An 18,556-nucleotide genomic window follows, 5' to 3' on the forward strand; every position below is an offset into this window, starting at 1 on the left:
TGGCGCTTCGATCCCTCGCAATAGAGGTAATGACGCCGATGACTATGGGCACAACCCTTTTAGAGCCGGAAGAGGTGGTGGGTTGTGAGGTGGCTGTGATGCTACTAGACTTGGCAAACCAAGTAGAGGAGGAGATGGCATGCCCTAAGGAGGGGAGGCAGGGTTGGCAGCTGTGATGTTGCGGGAATTGGTCGACCAGGTGCGGAGGAAGTGGTGGAGATGGAGGCGAACGAGTCATGACGTTAATAGCTAAGACTAGTTGCTCCTAGTGCTAGTGACGGTGGCAGTGACGACGCTAGACTTGATCAAGCAAGTGATAGAGGCAACAATGGTGACAATGGAGTCCTAAATGGTGGTGGAGTTGGACTCAATCTCCCCGGTGGCAGTGAAAGCAGTAGAGACAAATGGTGCAGCTGACCTAACTATTGGACCGCTTGAGAAAGCCGAGATTGTAGAAACTAGCTCCATTTTCGTAACCTCTTGAGTCGCATGTTCTTGTTATTAGAGTAGTAAGGGTTCTCCGGCAACTTCACCTCCTTCTACTGCGCAGAGCATCATTGGAGGGAGAGGAATATGAGTGCCGAGAGAATGAAACTGCTAGTCGCGGTTGTGACCACTACCTTGGTCACGTCAGCTCTCTTGGATGGAAATGGAGATTAAAGGAGAAGGAGAGGAGGAGCAATGACGGTGGGAGGGGGGAGGAAAGATGAGGGGAGAAAGGCGTGAATCTCGAGGGAATGACGATAGGGGAGGAGGGAGGAAGTAGGTTAAGTTAGTTGAGGACAATTATGTAATTTACTTTATTTAAAAATTAATAATGTGATATATTTATTAGGGGTATCATTTGTCATTTCACTTACATCCAAAGTTTAGAGGGACATTATAACCTAAAAAGTTTAAGGGGCTTCTATAAAAATTGGGTATAGTTTAAAAGATGTTGACATAACTAACCCTATTTTCTAAGTAAGATTTTTATTACAGTTAACATACTTATTCACAGTTTAGTAACCATTATATTTTATAACCAAATAATAAATTATGAAAGAAAGTTATAGATATATCTAACTTTTATTTAGAGGTGTGCATAAAGTTATTATTAAAATAATCTTATATAGAATAAACAAAGTCACAATTAGGGGGTGTAAACGAATCGAGCTTGAGCGAGCCGGCTCAGCTTGGCTCAGCTTGGCTCGGCTCAAGAGGTAGATTTTTCTTGCTCGAGCTTGAGTCAACAGCTCGTAAGCAATCCACAAAATGTAGAGGCAAACTCTTTCCCACTATCGGTGGAGCAAAATTGAGAAGCTTCTAACTCAACTAGCTTCTGATTACACAGAGACGACGAATAATCCACAATTATCCACCCTAGTTTTCGATTATCCATAATGACTAGCTTCCAATTATCCACCACAGTTGTCGGGATTTACAATGCCACTTTTTCCCTTCCCTTTTAACAATACTTGTTGCATCTTAGTCTGTTCCTCTCCACACTTAAGGATACAAACAAACAAAACTATGTAAATATGAACATTCATGCACCAAAGGACCAGCTTCTGCGATTAGTTGGGTTCTTTTGGACTCGTATGTATCAATCTGCCACATGGTGTCTCTAATGATGATGGACGTTAGCAAGGGATCGACAGAGGAGTGGGAGGGCAGCGGTTGCTTGGGTATTAGAGAGGGTTTGGGGATGGATATTAGACAGGAGACAGTGAGACAAGAGAGAGTTCGTGGGTGAATATTGGAGAGGATAGGGTTTCTATTTATATACACATAGTATCATCCCTTGAATTAAGATCCAACGGTTCAAAATATGTTATATATATATAAAATAAACGAGCATAATCGAGTTGAACTTGAGCGAGCCAATGTTGGCTCGGCTCGGCTAATTTAGAGCTTGAGCCGAGCTCGAGCCAAGCTCTAAATGAGCCCATGGGCTTTTTTGAGAGCCCTAATCATAATGTTCAACCCAATTTTTGATCAGTTACTCAATAATTTAAAATTTTCAAATATTTAATGAATTTTTGGCATAATATACATTGTTAGTTGTTATGTAATATCTTATGCTTTTGGTTCAACTAATTATTTAGTATGGTATTCCACCTGCATTTCCTAGAGGTCATGTGTAAACCTTAATAGTCTATTTTTATTTTCTAACCATTAATATTATGATATACTAGGCCGCATATCTTATGATCTATTATCTATCCATGTGTTGCGGTATTAATTAAAAGCCATATGCGAAGTGACGTGTTAAAAATATAATATATATTGTTACTAATAGGCAAAGCTTTTATGTTAATCGGTTATCGGGCAAAATAATATCTAACTTCCAACTTTGGCAATATATTTTTTAACTCTCTATTTTTCTATCATCTATTGTAGTGTGATATAATCGGTTGCATATATTACATATCTATAATTTGCCTGCATTTGGAGTGGTGTATAAAAGCTGCATATAAGGAGGCTTGTCAAAAAAATATTAATATGCGAGTATACCCAAATAATATGATACAAATATCATGATCAACAAATACAATACAAGACCAAACCAAACAAATACAAATATAATCACAAACAATAGAGTTTACGTGGTTCGGCTTTACTCCGTATGTACAAATTACTAATAATTAATAGAGAAGTATAAATTTACTCTATATTTTTTGATTTGTAATAATAGACGCTAGTATAGACCGCCCATATAAAAGTATAAAATATATAAAATATATCCACTTAAATTACATAAGCCTCTTTGATCAAAAGTCTCAATTTTACAACTCAGATTCTTTGATTTCCAAACTTTCAAACATTCTGATACGTTCTTGGAAAGAGGTTTGAAAGACTTGAGCCACACTGATATACAATTAAAAAAGAATGTGGTGTATGAATGATAAAGTGGATGAAGCTTCCAGCCTAAGAACAAACTTGGAAGAGTTGGGGACAGTAATAATAATTTCAAACCAACTTGAAAGGTGGACCCCAGAATTCCTCAAACTTTCAAGCGTTGAAGATTTGTGGCATTGGACGCATATTTTTCTTCCCTTCCGTTTACATGCAAGCTTGCCTCCAAGCAAAGGAGGAAAATGGAATAAAACTGGGTAGGTTATTGTCACCTCAGCACGATTTTTTCTTGCATCCAGTTTTGTTTTTTTTGTTTTTTGTTTTCTTTCTTTTTAATTTTTGTTTTCCTCAGTGTTTACATGTCAATCGCGTGGATCACAAGATTAATTTTAAGTTGTTTAGAATGATTCCATCTTCTAATTTCTTCAACTTTCATTGTTTTGTTTCGTCAAGGATCTCTCAGTCCACTTCTGATTGCAAGCTTCATCTATCAATGGACGCCATAGTTTAGGGAATCTTAAGGTGTCGTATTTTTAATTTATTTATCGGTGATACAAGTAATATTAACTCACAGTTCATAGATGTTTAGCTCTGCTAGGGTTTGGCGTAGGTCTTGCCTCCCTCTAATAGATATTCCTCCCTTCCTCCCTCGCTGTAGCCACCGGCGAGGTTTATTCTCTCTTCTCCCGTAGTGTAGCTGACTGGCTAGGGAAGGGGATCCTCTTTTCCCCCCTTCTCTTCTTTCTCTCTTTCCTCTTCTTATTCTCCCTTTCCTTTTCTTTTCTCCCTATTTTTTCCTCTTCTTCCTTAGCTCGCTGCTGCTACTCTCCACCGTGTTCACCGACGCTCCTCACTGCCACTCCTCAATGCTCCCTTGTTTCCAACTCCATCGAATCCTCACTTTGCCCCCTCTTTCGTCTTTGTCTACGCTGGAACCTTACTCCGCCCTTCGTCGCCTCCTCCTCTGTTGGAACCTCTCTCATTCTTCTTAGTGGCATAGCCTCCATCTCAACCGGCCCCTCTAGTGAGCCAGAGATCCAGACAGTAATCCATTTCCGCCTCCCTCCACTGTTGCTGTCTCCCCCAGCCACCCTACCCTTTTACTAGATCTATGGCTACCCAACAGTGGATTTGCCACTGCTTAGTATGTGTTTCTCAGGGTTCTCTTGTGGCTTGGCTTGATTTGGTGATTTTGTTTGGTTGGTTTGTTGGGTTGGTTGGTCTCTATATGTGTTGGGTCTAATTTGGACGGAAAGAGTCATAGGATGCCAAAGCGCTCTGAGTCCAGGTCTCTTACAACTGCTCTTGCTTGTTGGGTTGCCTCCGATGACAAAGAGGGAGGCTTATTCCAGGGTCGATATCATATCCCCTCTATTACTCTTCTTGCATGAGTAGTTGTTTGGTTACATGTTAATACCGTGGGTTCTTTTGTTGATCAGTCTGTCTTTAGTCAAGAGTGGGACTTATTTTAAAATTTTATCCTATGTCTCCTATTTATTTGTGTATCACGTTGTAATAATGATTCAATGCTTAATGAAATATCTACCTCTCTAAGAACTTTCTTTAAAAAAATATATATATAACTTAGCCAAAATAAGAGTTAAAAATAAATAAAAAGCCAATATGCACGCATGGAGTCTAAGTGTGTCATTCTACCATAGATAGCCATTGATTTATATCTATTTAGAAAGAGTAGTAAGTACCCAAGTACTGTACTATGTGCATGCATGCAATATCATGAACATAGACACTATGCCCCCCCTTTTTTAACTTCTAATGACATGATAATTGTTACTTAACTACAATTAGTTGCTAATGAATCCATCCATCTTCATTAGTTAGAGAGCACAACTTGATGATTTAGGCAGGCTTGAAGCCTAACAAGGTCAGGAGATAGGTAATTAAGGGTTCATATAGGCTCTAGTCCTAGAACAAGCTGACATTCTCCCCCTTCCACCTTAGCTAAGGTCCATCCAAAACACAGAACCAAACCTAGTCAAGTACACTAAAGTCTACCCTCATTCCATCCTCAGTGCCTAATTATTAGGGTGTCTTGTAGCTTAGCTCTCGTTCAGAGTCTCCAACTTTGAATAATTGTCATCATCACACTAGAAGTTTCTCTCTGCCCATATGATCAATATCTCATGACTACTTGGACTTCCTATATAAGCCCTAAATGAGGCTGCTTTGATGGTTGTCCCATGAGAGGGTGACAATTAAAACTAACCTTCTTTCTATCTGCATGGATTCAGCAGTCTGGGCAAGTCCAAAGCCTGAGTTGCCCTGCGCGGCGTGCCGGACGCTTCACCGGAAGTGCAGCCGTGACTGTACGCTGGCCCTCTACTTCCCGGCCGGCGAGCCGGAGAAGTTTGCTAGTGTTCATAAGGTGTTTGGTGCAAGCAATGTGATCAAGATGCTTCAGGTGAGCAGTGTTCCTTTCTTAGTCACTGATATTCTCTTTCAGAGAATGGCTAAATACAAATTACCCCTATTGTTTGGGCAAAAATCTCTCTCCTGATCTTATTTCTTTTAAGTATCAATAAATTCTCCTTATTTATTTATTTATTTTGACTAGATTGCAATTATTAGATTTTTTTCTCTTACAAAATAAATAGTATAAGATTCCTTCCTAACATGCCAAAAATTTGGATGAAAACAGATGGTAGATCAAGAAAAGAGAGAAGATGCAGTAAAGAGCATGGTGTATGAAGCCAATGAGAGGCTAAGAGACCCTGTCCATGGATGCACCAATGCCATCTCTTACCTGCAGAAGTGCATTCAGGACCTCCAGTTGCAGCTTAAAAGAACCAGAGAGCAACTACAGGAGATACAAGAACACAGTAATCATCTACTGACTGTTCTGATGGATGTTCCTTATCAGAATCCAGTCTATCAACTTTGAAAGTATGATCTTATGAGATGCAAGCACTGTTCATGACAAGCTCTTTGAGGTCTCCATGGAGTTGATAAATGGATGAGGGAGACTAATGATAATGGAAAAGGATAGGTTTCCTTCCTCCCTGAACAAGTCCTTAAGAAAGTGTAATGATTTTCTTTGTTTAAGTCAAAAATATTGACTCACCACCTACTTTAAAAAACTTAAATAGAGAATCATAATTTCTATATTTTATATTTATCACCCTCCCTCACTTCTGAGAAGAAATTGATATTTTAATAAGCCATAGAAGTGAGCTTAATTTATTGGGTTAAGGATTAGGATTCTCGAACTTAGAACGTCTGCTCTGATACTAAGTTAACTAGCTGTTAGAGAACGATAATTTTTATAATCTATAATTAACAAAAGATATCAATAATATTCCAAAGATTGACACAATTGGCAAACATATAATTAAACTGATAGACAATATCCTCAACAAAATTCTATTAACCAGCAAACCATACTCCAAACAGTACTTTGCAATCATATATTTACATGGATAGATCAAGCATATAAAAGGAAAACTTAACCTAATAGATGACAGCAGAAACTTAAGATAATGATAAAATCAAGCATCGGATAACCTAAAACACAGTGTTCGATGTAGTTCCCTCCACTTGCTCTATTCTTCTGAATCCTAAAAGCAACTGGAAATGAACTAACCCACCCACCTTTAGCTTTACTTCTGTAAAACTAAGTGCCGTCGATCCTACGATTCTTCTAAAAGAACAAGATTGCAGTGATGCTGCTTGTAGTTGGCTTCTTTAATGCATCAACCAAACCATCATATGTTAAGGATGATAAAGCAAGAATTTGCAGTTGGAAGGATCAAAATAACCACCTCCCAGTGCTGCAGCTAAGCATTTACAATTCAGTTTTAGGGTCATGTTGAACAAGAGTAGCAGCAATCCTGCTGCTTGCTTTGTTCTCCTCAGCGGAATGAGCAGCAAGAAACTTGCTTCTAGGCATCATTTTCTTCACCTCTTCACTTGCGTAGATGTAGATCTTTCTGGCCATCTTGCAAAATTCCCTGCAGCAATGGCATTCTAAATATTAGGCATTAATCTTAACATAAACTGAGAATGCGATCAAACTATAGGGTAACAGGACAGAAAAAGAAAGAGAAAAGCTTAATAGAATCTTACGGCCAAGGATCATCTCCCACTAGCATCATATCACCCTCATCGTCAGTGAAAACCACTTCCCACTTGTCACGCTGTCGAAGCTCTCCTTTTATCTCAAACATCTGCTCTAGCTCTGTAATCAGTTCAGCATACCCTTCCAGAATTGTCAAATCTACAGCTCTGCCAACAGCAATGCCTTGCATTTGAACCTATAATAAACACCAGCATCATTTTCATAAATTAATGACACAAGACTGAGTGATGCACTGCAGTGCCGAAGGGATATAATTCAAGTTTCTTTTTTACCTTAATGCGGCTTCTAGTCAAAGAGTTCAATCTGCTTTGGATCTCCTTAGGACTTTCCTGTTGGCTTTGCTTCTGTTCTTTTGATACTTTTGAAAGCTCTGACTGCTGGTCCATGTTTTCAGTAGAACCAGTCTCCTTAGAAGGACGATCCTCAGCACCATTTAGCAATGTGCAAACTGGTGCACCACATACATTCTCAGTAGAAGCAGTGCTGTTTGAGTGATTCAACAAATCAACACCAAACAGACGATAACCGCTGACAGGACTCCCAGATTTCTTCTCTTCTTCTAAACCATTGTGCAACATCACCTTAGGGTCCTCAGTAATACCACCAGAGATAACAGGCCATAAAGAAAACTTCATCTCTTTATTCATGTTCTCAAATAGCTTTAGAGGAACTTCGGTCGGTGAAGATGATGAGCTCTTGATTGGAGAATGGAAGTCCTTCAGCCAGCCATCCAATAGTAGTGAATCATGAGTGCTTGGATCTTTAATTGTAGCATTTCCCCTGTTTTCATTCTGCATGCTCGGCCAGATAACATGAGGCTCACTGTTTTGGGTAATGGTACTACTTAATGCAGTTAGATCATGTGATCGCGTCATTCCTGAATACTGGAATGCTGGAACAGGTTCTACACCTAGAAAGAAGAGGAAAAAGTATTTGTCAAAGAAAATCTATCCTATACTTGTGCAGAATATTATCAGAAAGTAAATGTGTTAGCTAGTCTACCAAGGAATTGTAGATCAGGAATGTCCACGGGGTGCCTTGGTCTTTTGTTTTTGATAGGCAGTGGCTGAGGAACATTTAAAGCAGGTGCAGTGGCAGAGAAAGGCTCAACCTCCCATGGAGAGACCTTCTCCGGTCGGGAAATATTTGCAGCTTCATCCCATTGAACCTGAGGCAAACAGACATCTGAGAAAAGGCGCAAGCATGAAGAAACAAGGTGTTTAGAACAAAATAGGAACTCCTCAACCTTCAATGATCTCCACTTAGAACCTGGCCATTGAGAAGAAATATTGCCAACCCCAACTATAGTTCCAGAAAACCTACAAACATTTTAACAGAGAAACCATAAAAACATATGAAAAAATAAAATCACAGAGATATTGGCAAAGTTCATCAATAGAACTTGTCAATGAATCATACAGGAAAGCAAGAAATCAGACATATGATCATGGACAAGCAACTAACACTTTGTCAGGGACATCTTCATCTTCAAATCTCATCTTGAATCTCATGCCTACTGTCAGAGCACTTTTAACAGCTTCGATGTACTTGTTCACACTGATGATAAATTGACTTGCCCTGATTCATATGCATCAATAATACTAACACAATTTCCTCAACAGAAAACAACAAAAATCCAACGAAACAGAAGTAGACTGAAAAAAGTACCCTCTCTTTTCGAACCTTGGCTTGTAATAGACAATAAAGAAAGTTTGAGTTGCAACCGCATGCGATGCAGTGGCGAGCACTCCAACATGCATACTCTGACTTGATATCACTGATGCTGGAATAGTTCTTTGCTGCTGCACGAGACGCCTTACTCCCACACGCAGCTCTCCAGTCTCACTTCTGTACAATTACAAAATCTCATAGTTGCTTACAAGTTACAGTATTTAACACCAAATTCACCAATAGAATAAGAAAAACAGCTCAACAAACCTTAAAAAAACAAATGCATCCCCAGCAACTAATCTTTTGGAGGTAACAAAGGTACTCCATCCAGTGGTAAGTAAATGCCTACGCGGTTGGCCTACACCATTGATAATGGGGCAATTGGACATTAAACAAAAAACAACAAGAATTTCCTCATACTGAAAGTAGCTTATTGCATGAAAGAGAGATTTATTCCTAATTGTCAAACAAAACAATAAGAAACATCATCTATACCTCTGAAAATGTGTTTGAATCTCCATTCAAAGCCATGGAGATCCTTAGCAACCAGCTCTTGAGCTGGCGTCTGCTGTGACATGTCCTGATAAGAGAATGAAAGCATCCAAGAAACTAATCACCTAAATCAAGAATACGAAAAATCAGTAAGACAAAATATGGTAACTTACAAGTGGAGGAAGGCATTCTGTGGCATGCCTCCGAAGAACAGAGAATCCACCATGGGTGCTGGTATCGGATGCTGTCAGAATTTTACAGAAGGACTGAACCGTCGGCCTCGGCGGTTCGGGGATGACCTGGTCGGGGCTAGTAGGCTCATTTTGCTATCAAGATCAAGTCCAAATAGGATAATTTTCCATTGATGAGCCCAAGGAATTCAGCATATACCCAAATTGTCAAAATCCAAGACTACACAAATTGAGAACATTTAGAAAGGAATCAATTGGTTTCTTACATCTGGCTCAGGTTGCAACGTAATCTGAGCATAAACTTCATCTGTATCAGGTTCGGCCTGCCACGAACCAAATTCACCTATATCACTTAAATAACCTTCTAAAAATTGATCAAGTAATTGAATGCTCACTTACTCTTAACTGGATGTCAAGAACACTGCAGAGAATCTTGGAAGGAAGATTGAAGAGAGGAATTTGCTGGTCCAACTCCTGATTCGTCGAAGCCTCTAACTATATACACATACACATATGAAACCACACATTAATAAAGAGAAACAAGAAGACATGAGGTTATGAACTCTGTTATCCTCCTCACCTGCTCCATATGACCCTGAGGGAAGTAGAAGACTCTTTCTCCAACTCTTGGTACTTCCACAAGCGGCCCTGCGCAAGACCTCCATAGCTCCTCGTACAGATCCTTGCCTCCTCCGCAACCTTGAAATCCAATGGAAAAATCCCAAACGAAACAAGGAGGAGCACAAGAGGATCGAAATTTATCAGGACCCAAGTGAGAAAAAGACCCAAAGAGGACGAAAGGAGCAACCTTTCCTACTCACCTGCCTCCATCCTCGTGCTCTCCATGGAGAACTCCAACTCCTTTTCAGATTGACAGCTAATGGCCTATCGACATCTCGAGAAGATCACCAAGCTTACTCTTTTAGGCCTCTATTAGTAGTTGCCTCCATACCGTCATTAAAGAAGCGGCGGAGGGAAACCAGGAAGAGTAGTCTAAGAGAGAACGGCGGCGTTATTGACAGCTTTTTTTTTCTCCTTCTCTCTCACCCCATGAATTCCCCAGTGCTGCTTCGACTCCTTTGCTCACCCCACGAATTCCCAAACGTTTCCTTCTCTCTCTCCCTTGTAATCAAAACAACGCTCTTTTAGAAAGGAAACCGGCGCTCCTACTATCACTCCACTCCACGGAGACACACCGTTCACTTCCCAAAATGCCCTCCCGCCGAAAAAGTAGTGCTTTTTACAAATTACCCCTTGCATTTAACCTTATTACCAAAGGCATGCCCGCCGAAAAAAGGTAGTGCTTTTACAAATTACCCCTTTCATTTTCCTTATTGCCACAGACCCATTCTCCCAAAAGGCCTCCCCGCCGTAAAAAGGTAGAGCTTTTAACAAATTACCCCTTTCATTTTGCCTTATTGCCAAAGACCCATTCTCCCAAAAGGCCTCCCCGCCGAAAAAAAAGGGAGAGCTTTTAACAAATTACCCCTTGTATTTAGTCTTATTGCCAAAGACCCATTATAGAACCATATGCTTCATATCCCCATCAATGTCCACGACGCATTGCCGGCTTGCCTCCGCATTGGCATATGTTCGAAGGCAAAGATGGTAATTTCGTCTCCCCTTTCTTGTACCTCTGAACGCTATGGCATTTCTATGCAATAAAACAAAAATGTAGGTGGGTATTTGTAAAAAGACCAAAGAGAGAAAAAAAGAAACAGTGAGAGAGCCAGAGAGGCCGTTCCTTCTCCTCGGTGAAGTTACCCTAACGTCACCTATAGGTAATCACACACACCGACCCCCCACCCCCCACCCAGTCCTCTGGTAACGGCGGGGCTGGAAATTAAATGAGACCGGCACCGTAACGGCCTGGAGTTGCCGTCAACTAACGTCGTCATCCTACGTGTCTGTCCTTCGGCAGACAAGCCCTCAGTCGACAACCCCCCACACCCTCGGTCTCTCCAGGAAAATGCTCCTCCGTTTCATTTCCTCAATTTCTTAAATCCCCTCGGTCTTGGAGTAATTTACGAGTCTTTGCCATCCCCATGGGTCCCACAGTTCACACGTGGGAGCCCGACGTGGTCCCCAGGAGACCGGCGCACACGTCAGCATGCGGGAAGCACCACGCTCGACGGACGTGGCTCGGCGGCGGAAGCGCGGCCCACTCCGCCACGTGTATGCCTCCTTGTCGCCTTCCGGATTTCTTGGTCTCCGTGTCATCATTAGCTCGAATCTCGAGGTACAAAAGTTGGATCGTAACTAATGATATATATATAAATTCTTAAATCTAATCTCTCTTTCCTTTTTACTGAGTATGAGTGTGTAGCCTAATCACAGACTAAATAAACGGTCTAATTAAAAATTGTAATGTATAGGATGGATGTTTGGGTTACCAATACCATCCCATATTATTCAACCTTGGTGAATCTAAAAATTTTTCACACCTCACATTATTTTATTATTCTTTTAAAATTATATTTTATCTCTATCATATTAGATAATATAACGATTTATCATTATTGCGTCTTGACTAGTATATTAATGGTTGAGATATTTAGGGGCAACCCAATTGATATATTTCAAGCAATTGTATTTACGTATGTAGCTTATAATATGAAAGCAACGTCAACAATGAATACTCAGCATGTTCCTCTCTAATTTATAATATCAACTATAAATTTATATGTCGGAACACGTCGGAACACCTTGAGACACTATTTTTTCTTTTTTGACATAAAGTTAACGCTTAGGAGAGAGAGAATAAAACGATAATTTTTTTAACACAAGCGTTCAGCTTACATTAGACATGACCTAGAAAAAAAGCAAAGCATCAAAATCAGAGAGCAAAAACAAAGTGTGACTCTAGAATGATCATAGGAATTAAGTGTCTTAAGTCAGTCTAAAGTATCGTCAAGATTCAATAGTTTAAAACATAATTACGCGAAACACAAAATGTCAAAAGATTAGAGATCACCTACCGGTAACCAAAAATATAATAATAATAATAATAATAATAATAATAATAATAATAATAATAATAATAATAATAATAATAATAATAATAACATAGCTCAATACAAAACAAAACATCAAGGGCTCCCATACTTGATGAGACCCATAAACCAAATGGTTATCTTAAAAATATATATAAAAATATATATAATACACCACAACACCAAACTAGTTCCACTTAAAAAATTGGGATGCCATAAATTCCCACTATCTTTAAAAAAGAAAACAGTTCATCAGCCTAGTCAGAAGAGATTTTTAGCAAGTACCAGACAATTAATTGATAACTAATTTTTTTTTTTAATTTTGAATGTTTTTATCTCAGATTCTTTTATTGGTTGAAGACTAGCTTGTCTGTTAGCTCAACTAAAGAGAGAAAAACTAAGACATGCATACTTTGGAATATAGTCCAAGCCTTGTATACATTTATTGTAACACTTCCAAGTTCCAAAGTAATATTATAGAGACATCATTGCCCCTATTGCACTATAATTTGATGATATAAATACCATTTTGGCAGTTGGTCATTGGCACCTATAAATTTCCCCCCCCCCCCCCCAGATAATATAATATAGATGCTAATGTTTTCTTCTTTGTAATATTCTACTGTTTGATACTATAGATTAGTGCCATGTCCATGTTATGATTTATGCAACTAGTTTGTCTATGTCATCTATCTTCATTCTAATAATAATGCCAGTCTCAGCAACCTCTAACCCAAGAAGTCCATGATATTAGCTAGGTATTTTGTAACAATAATGTGATAAAAAAATAAAAAGCTTAGAGGGAGAAGACAAATTAGTGTATGAATGAAATATGAACTTGTCACTTAATAAGTGATGATGCTATTAAATTATTATTTTTTAGTTGGTAAAAAAAAGGGATAAATATTATGATATATTATATAAAAATAGTGTTTAGTTGTGATTGTTTGGATAAGGGAAAAAATGATTAGGTTTGATTTTATTAGTTTTTCCTTGGTTAATTAATGTAAATAGATATCTGTAATTTAATTTATAACTATTATATTATCTACTCATAATTACTTTTACAATTCCTACCTAAATATAATTTAACTGAATTTAAAATAATTTATGCAATACAGATAACATCATAAGTGGCACCATAGATGGATATTTCATATCAAATTCTTTTCACTACATATATACTATAAAATATTATATATATATTATATATATATTTGCTATCTTAGTATTTATCACTCTCTTTTCTTTTCTTTTTCTTTTTCTATTTTTGCGGATATTTATTTCTTTATCTTTCTTACAGGTTCACATATTAATAAAATTAAGCTTATCATATTTCTTGTCGAATATAGTAGGGCTTATTTTGTTATTAGTTGTTGCAATAATATGAAACTCTTTGTTAGTATACATGCCTTTCTCACATATTAATACTGTTGAAAGTTTATATCTGGTCACTATGTAAGCTCCTTTAGCTAGTAATCTAGTTAATCACATAGCATTAATCATAGTCAAGCTACAATACTAGGAGGCAATTAGCTAGGATTAAACCATGAAACCATCATTTATATAACCCTAGTTAGCCTTCAAATGCAATGGATATTAGGATGCAGTGCAAGCTCATTAGGGTATTTAATTTACTAACAAAGTTGCAACTATTGTGATGTGAATTTTGTTGATCAAATATATAAACTTATAGTTCTCTCAATCATGAGAAATGAATAGTGGAGAAGTTCATAATCACTAATTGCAAATTTTGACATGAAAGTGCAACCCATTTTTGTGTTACAAGATAAATCTATATAAATATAATGAAACAAATAATATCTGGTGCAAAATCTAGATTTTATTTTTAATTACTAATATACTCTTTATCTTCTCATATAGTTATATTTTCTTTTGAGAAAAAATTGTCCACCCTAGCCATATTTTTGCCAAGAGTTATGTGGCTTATGTCTCTTATTCAGTTTATATAGTTAACAACATTATGTAAAATATATATCACTATATTGGCAATGAGAAGAGAATTAATGCTTTAATGGCAACTACATGTAACAGATAATTGCAAAGATTTGCAAAGATATTAGTGCTCTAATGGCAGACTAATGCATTGCATGAAAAGAGCTCAAAAGCTGTGGTGATCTTTCAACAACTAATGAAAACCTTATGATATTTTAGAAAGACAAGCTAGCCTACTAATGGAGATAATATATCCAAAAGTAGACTAAGCCTAGAAAGCACAGCATATCATCATCACCTTTGGTAAAACCTTGTCACAAGAATAAGAATATATGCAACTCCCAATAAATAAATGAACTTTGGAAAGGAAATATATATATATAATTATCTAGTGAGACTACTACTTTGCTCTCTCAAAAGAGCTCAGGTACAGGTGAGACCAAGCTAGCTGCTTTGTTTTTATTCCTTCATTTATTCTAATCTTTGTTTAACTCTAAGGAGGATAAGATAAGGAGGAGTAGGTAAAGGTTAGAGGCTAAGGTAAGCCAACTTGTGGTACCATAATTGAGAGTACTTTGAGTATATATCTATGTATATATGTAAATATGTATGTCAACTTGAAACGATAGAGTTAGTGATCAACCCATCTAAGTCTTCTTGGCAACTTTAAGCTTTGAAACAAAAGGGCTTTAAGTATAAGTTTCTTCTCTTATTGGCAGGTGATCATCATCCTCTCTCATTGTTTGTTGTGTTGTTAGGGAATCTTGAAGAATATTATTCTCCCATTCAATGCACTTGAACATGGGAAATATATAGAAATATGTACAAGGGTTAAGAAAGAAAGTGTGAGCTTTTTTTTTTCTCTTCTTTTGACAAAAGAAAAGGGTTAGCTAGTTTGGTAATTTGACACATATAGATATAATGTAAACATATAGAGCAAATCAACTTTCATAAAGTTGGTAGAGATATTAGTGATTTAGTTCAATAGCTTGAGTCGACCCGATTAACCACTCGACAACTTAAAATAATGTCTCGATAACACTTAGTTTCAAGTAACATCTAAGGAGCATACTTTGCCTCATTTGCACTATCCTGCCCTATATTAATAAAACCTAGAGGTGTAAACATATAGATATATCTATATATAGAGCAAATCAACTTTCATAAAGTTGGTAGAGATATCAATGACTTAGTTCAATAGCTTGAAACGATGTCTCGATAGCACTTAATTTCAAGTAATATCTATGGTGCATACTCCGCCTCATTTGCACCATATTGCCCTATATTTAATAAAACCTAGAGATGATTGGTGATGTAAGAGATGTTATATATTTTTGGATGCACGCTACCATGTGGAGACCAAGATTGATCTCTATATTTGATTAATTCTTTTAGATGCCTCTAAGTGGTGGCAACCCACAAAGCCAAAGCCAAAGCCAAAGCCAAAGCCTTAACCTTGCCAACCCACCACACTTCAAAAAGAGATTTCTATATCGACCTTCTTGTACGAAATTCGTACAACTAAATAGGTAGCTTAATTATTACAACACTGGCTATCATAAAAATGGAAAAAATATGTAAGGATCTCGTCACCCAACTTTAAGAAGTTGGGGGAGAGTCCACCTTCAAACAAATTGATAGTGACGAATTATTTGGGTGCTACTCACTTAATTTGATGGCTCAATTCGACTCAGCTTAATAGTTTAATGGCGTGTGATGATTTAGAGGAACAGTTTGGCGGCCCGACAGCTACTAGCAATGGCTTAACGACACAATGACTTAAAGCTTAGATTTAATGACTATGTCTGTTAGCTAAAAACTTAGTAAGGTATAATTATCTTTGTATCAAAAGAGGGTTGATTATTTGTCTAGCCTATATATAATTTTTAAGTTTTTAAATGAACAAAAAAAAAGTAAAAAAGAATTAGGGGATTTTTTTTTCTAAAAACAAATTACACCAAGTGGGCTGCAGTTGAAATTATGCAGGTTGTGATATATTTCCCTAGGAGGGACATGAACAACACTAACTAAATATAATATGGTTGTAAGAATCTATGCAACCTATGCAATAGAGAATCCATTGCCCTTTTGCTCTCTCTTCTCTCTCTCAACCACCTTGTCCACCACCTCCTTGTTCTTCTCCCATTCAAGGTATTATATAAACTTTTGAGCCCTTGGCAAGAAAGTCACTTATTATATAACATGCCAAGGATTAGCAATCATGGGTTGATTGGATTTTGCGAAGCCCAAAGTGAAAGTCTCTTTTTTTTTCCACACATTCTCTTGTTTGCTGATTGGCAAATAGTGGCCAGGACCACAGATTATGGGGACCGCATTTCCTCTAGCTACAACCCCAGATGCAAGAATCTCCTGCTCATGGCATACTTGTAAGATCTTGATTGGTTGCCGGATCATCTTTTCTTTTTCTTCATTTTTTTTCTTTCCTTCGAAAGTAAAATTTCTCGATCCTTAATTTCAAACTAGTCTTTTTACTTATAACTAAAGTGAGACTGATGATTTTTCTGTCAAAATTAATTGAGCGTGCTCAAATGGTCAAAATACCTGTCGTGTTTGTTAGGTAAAATATATGAGGGTTTTAATCTAATTTTTGTTTAATCCATTTCATTTTCTTTCTGTATGTGATTGAACTACTAAACTTCATAAAAACCTAAGTTTAATAGTATTTACCATATAGTTGGCACAACTTAGAAACTTCATGAGTGGGAGAATACTACCTATTCTTCGAAGAAAAAATAATACTTCTATAAAAGAGGAATGACATTTTTGTTCTAAAAAATTAAAAATAAAGAGAATTTAGCTCGCCATTCAGTATTTGGTTTCTTTATGCGTGGCTGATTAACATGGACAAAAAAAGTAACGGTTTAGTCATACGTACATAGATTGGTTTGAAAGTTTTTAAAATATAAAGAGGTAAAGTAATTTTTGGCATATGGATAAGATGTATTTAACTCTAACAAAGTACAAAAAGAGGTGAACATGAACATGATTAAATAGTTGATTTGAGCAACAATACTTAATACTTGTGAGAAATGACAACAATATTAGTATTCTTGCACCTATCTGCTTGCCACTTGCAAGTCTGTTTAGCTTATCTGGATGTAATTTCTTGATAAGATATACACAATTTAAATATATATATGAATACATGGAGACTTGAGTTTATACTACTTAACAATCAAGGTTATTGACCCGAGTATGATAGTCTAACTTTGTTACTAGAACATTAATTATATAGATTAGTAAAGGGAAGCCAAAAATGATAATGATTCATAATGAGATAGATGAACAAGAAAGGCATCAAAAAATTACATGTGGGCGCCGCAAATAATAAGAACATAATGGACGAACTTGTCATGTTACAAATGAACAGTTAAACACAAATATTCTTTAATTGGAATATTCTTGCACTTTGTTAAATATTTAGCATATTTACAATCTTATATGTCATGTTACTTTTTTATGTTATAAATTTTAGCATACTTATAAATGTAATTTCATACTGTTATAAACACCTGATTGCATCTAAGGATCTAGGCCCTATAGATAGATTTATTTTGATGTTATAAAAACAACATAAATCTAAGGTTATTTGGAGAGGTAAGGTAAAATTTATCTTTATTATGTAACTTAATTTATTATAATATTTGGTTCATATGATTTACTTATTTTTATTTTTATAAATTGCAGGATTCAAGTAGCCTCATTTATCGACATCGTTTTACATAGCCTTTGAGATAGTGGGTGCCAAATTCACAGGTTCTTCGCCTTCTTGTCTAAGGGATTTTACTTTACTTACAAAGCAGTGAAGATTATCACTGACTAGACACTGATTATAACTCTAGTTGAGCATTAGAAGCGAGAGAAACACATATTTTATCTCGCAATCGGCGAGGCCACCATGACTTTATAGGATGTGGCAATACTTATTGGGTTTGCGTGTTCATGGTCCAACTCTCGCTAGTGCCATATTTTACATCTGATTAAAGTTGTGTCTAGAGCTTTTAGGAGTTATGCCACTTCAGACTGTTATGCAAGGTTCATGGTTGCGTGATACATTTGTGATGTTACCTATAGATGCTGATGACTAAACTGTATGAAGATATGCTTGGGCCTATATTTTATTATTTTTAAGAGACTATATTTTTACTGACAAGTTAGAAGTTGTGGTCTAGTTGATATATTTACCTCTACTACGAGACTTGTAGGACACTAGTACCATTATCTGAGGCGGTGCAGCACTAGTAGTATTTTATTGAGAGATATGTCAAGCTTCTCGCCTCGATACATTAGAGATATTG

General features: G+C 37.0%; 2 protein-coding genes across 3 annotated transcripts; one reads left to right on the forward strand and one right to left on the reverse strand.

Annotated features, from left to right (window-relative positions):
* Window positions 1–5,043: 5,043 nt before the first annotated feature.
* Window positions 5,044–5,959, forward strand: LOC140779263 (LOB domain-containing protein 4-like). Its single transcript, XM_073124275.1, has 2 exons — window positions 5,044–5,260; window positions 5,498–5,959. The coding sequence occupies exons 1-2, from the start codon at window positions 5,081–5,083 to the stop codon at window positions 5,738–5,740; spliced, it is 423 nt and encodes a 140-aa protein (XP_072980376.1). The 5' UTR covers window positions 5,044–5,080; the 3' UTR covers window positions 5,741–5,959.
* A 210-nt stretch (window positions 5,960–6,169) lies between these two features.
* On the reverse strand, window positions 6,170–10,405 carry LOC140779951 (auxin response factor 18-like). Of its 2 annotated transcripts, none has more exons than XM_073125301.1 (14): window positions 10,110–10,405; window positions 9,869–9,987; window positions 9,688–9,783; window positions 9,555–9,611; window positions 9,271–9,423; window positions 9,101–9,185; window positions 8,873–8,963; window positions 8,618–8,782; window positions 8,399–8,512; window positions 8,181–8,253; window positions 7,937–8,102; window positions 7,207–7,844; window positions 6,922–7,109; window positions 6,170–6,806 (listed from the first exon to the last, which is right to left on the reverse strand). In XM_073125301.1, exons 1-14 carry the CDS (start codon window positions 10,132–10,134, stop codon window positions 6,641–6,643), a joined length of 2,136 nt encoding a protein of 711 aa, XP_072981402.1. In that variant the 5' UTR covers window positions 10,135–10,405; the 3' UTR covers window positions 6,170–6,640. The 2 variants fall into 2 exon arrangements, with proteins under 2 accessions (XP_072981402.1, XP_072981401.1); XM_073125300.1 differs by having other exon boundaries at window positions 8,603–8,782.
* Window positions 10,406–18,556: the final 8,151 nt, after the last annotated feature.

The sequence above is a fragment of the Typha angustifolia genome, chromosome 15, assembly GCF_048772165.1.
Source record: "Typha angustifolia cultivar Huaian chromosome 15, ASM4877216v1, whole genome shotgun sequence".
NCBI classification, from domain to species: Eukaryota; Viridiplantae; Streptophyta; class Magnoliopsida; order Poales; family Typhaceae; genus Typha; species Typha angustifolia.